This window comes from Eretmochelys imbricata, chromosome 20, assembly GCF_965152235.1.
Source record: "Eretmochelys imbricata isolate rEreImb1 chromosome 20, rEreImb1.hap1, whole genome shotgun sequence".
NCBI classification, from domain to species: domain Eukaryota; kingdom Metazoa; phylum Chordata; order Testudines; family Cheloniidae; genus Eretmochelys; species Eretmochelys imbricata.
The window spans coordinates 18497013-18503012 of NC_135591.1; the positions used below are offsets into that span (position 1 = coordinate 18497013).

A 6000-nucleotide genomic window follows, 5' to 3' on the forward strand; every position below is an offset into this window, starting at 1 on the left:
CAGGTCTGGAGCTGTCAGCTGGTAGCCCCGCAGCTCTCAGCCGCTGCTGGAGGTGGGTCCCCAGCAGCTCCTAGCCACCGGGCATCAGGGGAACCCCGAGCTCCCAGCCTCTGAGAGTGTGGACGGTGGGGTCCCCGAAGTTGCCCAGCTGTAGCAGGTGGCGACAGGATCCCAGCATCCCTAGCAGCTGTGGGTGCTGGATTTTCCTTCCTCCCCATTTTGTCAGGGATATTTTTAGTAAAACTCACAGACAGGTCACGGGCTTCCATGAATTTTTGTTTTCTACCGATGACCTGTCTGTGAGTTTTACTAAAAATATCCCTGACAAAATCTGAGCCTTACAATTAGAGCTGGCTGGAAAATAGGCTTTTTTCCATGGAAAATTTCTATTTTTTGGTGAAAAACCAAAATATTTTGGTCTGGAAATGCCGCCGTGGTGCCTCGTGGAATTTGTAGTTTGGATGCCTCATGCTCTAAAGGCTGGGCTCCTTGATCAGACTAAATATCCCATGATGCAATACTTTCTTACCTCTTGGTGAGGGGAGGACATTCCATCATAGGAGTCTCCCGGTGCAATGCACCATGAGATATGTAGTCTGGTTGGGGATTTTGGCCCATAGAGAAGAATGAAACATGAGTAAACCCAACTACATCTCCCATGAGGCACCATGGCAGGACTGCTGAATTAAAATATTTCAGTTTTCAAGCATTGGTTTTTTGAATGGAAAATGTATATTTTCTCCTGAAAGCTGACACTTCACAAAATATTGCATTTAGTCAAATCCTCACTTTTCCACTGATAAAATTGTTTCCATGGAAAATTTTCTACCAGCCCTATTAATAGGGCCCTACCAAATTCACGGTCCATTTTGGTCAATTTCACAGTCATAGCATTTTAGACATTTTTGAATTTCACAATTACAGATATTTAAATCTTAAATTTCACAGTGTTGTCACAAATCATGAATATGTATTTAAAAATATCAACATGTAAAGCCCTTAAGTCAGCGTTTCTCAAACTGGGGATCCCAACCCAAAAGGGGGTTGCAAGACTATTGTGGGGGAGGGGGTCACTGTATTGCTACCCTTACTTCTGCCATGCCTTCAGAGCTGGGTGGCCGGAGAGTGACAGCTGCTGGCCGAGACCCCAGCTCTGAAGGCAGTGCAGAACTAAGGGTGGCAATACTGCGACCCGCCCCACACACACACACGAGCCAGATTTCATGATGAAGACCAGATTTCACGGACCGTGACTCATTTTTCACGGCTGTGAACTTGGTAGGGTCCTGCCTATTAGCAATGTTGGGTCAGATTTTTGGGGGGACTTGTTAGGATCTGACGTGATGGGATAATAGCCAGGGACATAGATAGAAAGTGACCAGAGGAGAGGGCCTTTTTAGTATGTGTGACCTGAAACAGTTGCCCTTTGTCTAGTTTATCCAATATCTTCAACTGAGCTTCCTTATTGAGTTGTTACCCCATGGTAGCCCAGGGTCCTCCAAGCCCATAACCAGGGAGTTCCAAAATGGCACCTTCCTCTTTAACAAGGAGGGTGCTGCCTCTTCAGAGACTTCCATCCTAATATATGTGTGGCTGAATGCAGAGCTTTGCATGCTGGGAACTGTAGTCTCTGGCTAGACTCCACCTCCATATTAAAGATAAACATGGATGCAGTCAGCTCAATTCTTACGCAAGTCAGATGTGGTCCTCAGACTCCAGCCAATGCTGCATCAGGATCCTGGATGAGCTGACGATGGCATGGGTTGAATCTGGGACCTCTGGAACTTAAAGCAGGAGCCTCACTGCCTGAGCTAAAAGACCCATCTCCGTCAGCCAAGGCTGTAACAGACTCATCAACCTCTGGATGTGGCCCACTGCTCCAGCGTGGGTGTGAGCTACGCCAACAGGGCAAAGCCTGGCCAGCCTTGAGGAGCCACGCAGGTAGATTACTCAGTAAATCCCGAGATCAAAGGTACAAACCTTCTTCTCCATTCCAGCATCACCTATATCATTAGCAAGGGCACCTGGATCGAGAAGTGGCCAAAAGAGGAAGACTGCCAGGAGGAGGATTTCCAGATCCTGTGCCAGGAATTCGACGAGTTCTCCCAAGCCATGACCATGGCCGGCTGCCCGACTTAAACGCGGTACCAGCACTCGCGGCGAGAGTCCAGATGGGAGGGTTTGAGCTCAGCTGCAGCGTCACACAAAGCTGACACATCTTCATTCTGACATTCCTATGCTGTAATATCCCCTACCCTGCTTGTGCTTCCTCTCCTGCCCCCTTACCAATTATTCTATAGATATAAAATGCCTGACTTCTTACACCGATCTTGTGTGGATTTTTACAAATATCACATAATCTAATGCTACAATACAGCTCATGTGGCTAATTATGAGGGCCATGGGTGCATTAGATTAAGTTAATGTATAAATACCTTCATGGGGAGGAAATGCCTAGTACTAAAAGGCTTGTTAATCTTCTTCTATTATTATTTATTTTATTTTATTTTATTTGTATTACCATAGCTTGGCCCTACCCAACCTTGGGGTTGGGAAAAGAAGCTGGTGATGATTACTGTATTGCCCAGGGGGCCTCATCAGAGACCAGGACCCCATTTTGCCAGGTGCTGTAATTTAACAGAGCAAAACCACTGTCCCCGCCCCCCGAGGGCCTTACACTCAAAGCATAAGACAAGAGAGAACAGACGGATATTGACAGATGGGGGAGTGCAAGGAAACAAGTATTGCTCAGCATTGTGGGTGGTGGTCTCTGCACACTAGCAGCCTAACGGTTGTCGAGTTTTTTTTGAGGAGGGATTTGAAGGGGGTGAATGAGGCAGCTTTGCAGATATTTGGCGGGGACGCTGGCACCATGGGCTGATCGGAGGCGAACAGTGACCGCTCTCTAATGAATGAGAGGGGTTAGGTTGGGTGGAAAAACCTAGCAGCAAAAGGTATAACAAGAACCAAAGGCTGGAAGTTAAAGCCAGATAAATTCAAATTAGAAATAAGGAACCAGTTTTTAACAGTAAGGACGATTAACCACTAGAACAAACTCCCAAGGGAAGCGGTGGATTGGCCGCCTCTTCATGTCTTCAAATCAAGACTGGATATACTTTAGTCCAGCACAGGTTCTTGGGCTCAATACAGGGGTAAGTGGGTGAAATTCTCCGGCCGGTGTTATGCAGGAGGTGAGACTAGATGATCTAATGGTCCCCGTTGACCTAAAACTCTGTGAATCAGGTTCGAGGGTAGAGTAAAAGTCCAGAGTAAAGTAGCGAGGAATTTGATGTGTGCCATTTGTCATGTACACCTTGTACACGGTAGGTTGTAGGACTGTTACTAATAGGTCAGGCTTCTGTGCCAGATATGGACTGACGGAAGAGCTTCTTTCTCAGAGCGGGACTCCAGATGTGTTCACATACACCGTCCTTTAATGCACTGCCAGGAACAGCTGTTAGGAGCTTAAGTAATGCATGTTGCGCATGGCGCCACATAGTGGCTGAACAGTATAATCCAGTTTAACATTCGATTACTTCTCCCCTTGGTTTTACATTCCTACCATTTACAGGATCACGCATGGGTGGCTCGTAATGGAGGCTGTGGGAGGCTAAGCCTTCCCAAACCTTGCACTGCCGGGGAGGGTGGGCGACAGTGGCGAATTTGGGGCCCCCGGAAAAATCTCCCCCCCCGCCATGGCATCAGGGCTGGCAGGCACAGGCTATTGGGGGGAGGGGCTGGTCTCTTAGCACCCCTCCCCCCCACCTGGGACCATGGGGGCGGCAGAGAGCAGCGAGCAGGGGCGTGGCCTTGGTTGGAAGAGGTAGGGCAGTGGGCTAGCCTCCCTAAGGGGAAGCTTCACCCGCTGCCCATCCGATCACGCTATCTTTAAAGTTCAGTATGGCTCAGTCCCTTGAGTGTCTCTGAATCACACTGGTCTTCTAATTACACGACCCAAACATGTCACAGCTTGGTCATCTGGCTGTCCCCCTGTCTCTGGTTGGTTTGGAATCTGTGAGGTGTCATCATCTTGGTCTGCATCCGCCCTCTGTAGAGTTGGCTCTGTTGATTTTTCTTTAGATGTCAAAGGTTTCTCTTGCACTTCTGCACTACTGGTCCCGACCACACATGATCTGGGTGATGACTTCTTTTTCTTCGTGGTAGCTGGAGTTCTCTATCCTTTTTTCTCCAGCCAGTTTGACGCAAAAACACACTCACCGGGTTGTAGACCCGGCAGGTCTCTAACTTAGTGGCATCTGTTATAAAGGTGTTTGTAAGCTCTTGTTGCCTTTTTATCTGATTTGGCTACTCTTCATGTCGGGCCACTTTGAAGACTGATTATTTTCCAGAGCCAGAACTGTAGTTCTGAGTTGTCGTCCCCCCAGGAATTGTATTGGACTATATCTGGTAGCTGCTGTTGGTGCTGATCTACAGCTCAGAAGAACAAGGAATGGATTTTCCCTGCTGTAGGATTTTCTTGGCTGTCTGTACAGCTCTCTCAGCCTCTCCATTTGCTTGTGGATAATGTGGGCTGCTGGTAATATGATCAAAATCCTATTTCGTTTGGAATGATTTCAATACTACTGTGGTGAATTGTGATCTATTGTCCATCACTAGTGGTCCTAGAATACCAAAATGAGCAAAAGGGCTCTTCAGTTTCTCGATAACACTGCCATGTGTTATGTCTTTCGAGTACATTACTTTGATATGTCTGGGAAAATAGCCAACTAAGACCAGGTACTAATGTCCTCTGAATTTGCATAAATCTGCAGCTGGTCTCTTCCAGGGTCTGTGTGGTGGAGATGTTTGGACACGAGATGGTTCAGCAGTGTCTCTTGAGGTTATTTGAACAAGAGCTCCTTTCAAAATCTCAATATCACCAAATTCTCTGTCGAGTTCTTGCACCTTTCTCACTCAGCCCATCATGGCTATCGTGCTGCAGCTGAGAAGGTTGTTGGGTTTTGATCTTTTGACCACATGCACTCTGAATGCCAGCGGTTTGTCTTTGTAAGTTGTTTTTGTGGTGCTCTATTCTAAATACACCTTCAGGGGTGTGTTGAGTGATTTCAGCTCTGGGAGTGGTTGAAGATGATTGAAAGGCCCTTCTGAGACGACAGTCACATCTGCTCCTGAGTCTATTTTAAAATCAATAGCTTTCCATGAATATTCAGTTTCACTGTCCAGGCTGGCCCTGTTTCATCACACATGGTAGAGCCCAGAAACAATGGCTCTTGATTGTCTATAAACGTAGTCAGCTCGCTGACTGCCCTAGTACAGCAAACATCTGCAAAATGTCCGTATTTTGTGCATTTATTACATATGTTACTGTTAGCTGGACACACGTCTTGAGCTATGAAATTTTTCACATCTTGTTCATTTACTCTGAAATGCTTTGTAGTTAGCCTCAGGGCTTTTTGTGGTGTGTGTTTACAGCATCTAAGCTAGTTTCGGGTGTTTCAATTTGCTCCTGCCTTTTATTCTGCTGTTTGACTAGTTCAGACTGCTTTGCTATCTGTATAGCTGAGGGTAGATTTGTCTGTCTTTAATGGTAGATGCTGTGAAAGGTTCTTTTCTGTTAATCCAATAACCAGCCTGTCTTTGATGTTTTCAGGTTTTGCCATTCCAAAATCAGTTTTCAACCAATGCATGTGAAGCTCTTATAAAAGCTTCAGCATCCTCTCTTAGTTCCTGAATTCTCTAGTGAAAACATGTTCTTTTATAAACCACATTTCTTTGAGGTATAAATAATGCATCAAACATACCCAAAACCCTTTCATAGTCATCTTGTGACTGTCTTCAGTAAAGGTAAAAGATTTAAAGATATGGTCTGCCTGCTTCCCCATAGCATCAATGAAAGATAACTGGATATCTTCACTTTCCTCATGAAATTTTGTAGCAATGTGAAATCTTGCAAAATGTTGCTTCCAGTCTGTCCATTCCAAAGGTCTATCGAAGCTGAAGTTCTCGGGGGCACTGAAGAACTTGAAACCTTTGGTGCTT

At 46.0% G+C, this 6000-nt stretch overlaps 1 protein-coding gene across 1 annotated transcript in view; it reads left to right on the top strand.

Annotated features, from left to right (window-relative positions):
• LOC144277504 (venom factor-like) overlaps positions 1–2139 on the top strand; it is a 51979-nt gene extending 49840 nt beyond the window's left edge. Inside the window, exon 40 of the mRNA XM_077838302.1 lies at positions 1998–2139. Within this exon, the coding sequence (XP_077694428.1) occupies positions 1998–2139 (142 nt within the window). The remainder of the gene's footprint in view (positions 1–1997) is intronic.
• The last annotated feature ends 3861 nt before the right edge of the window (positions 2140–6000 follow it).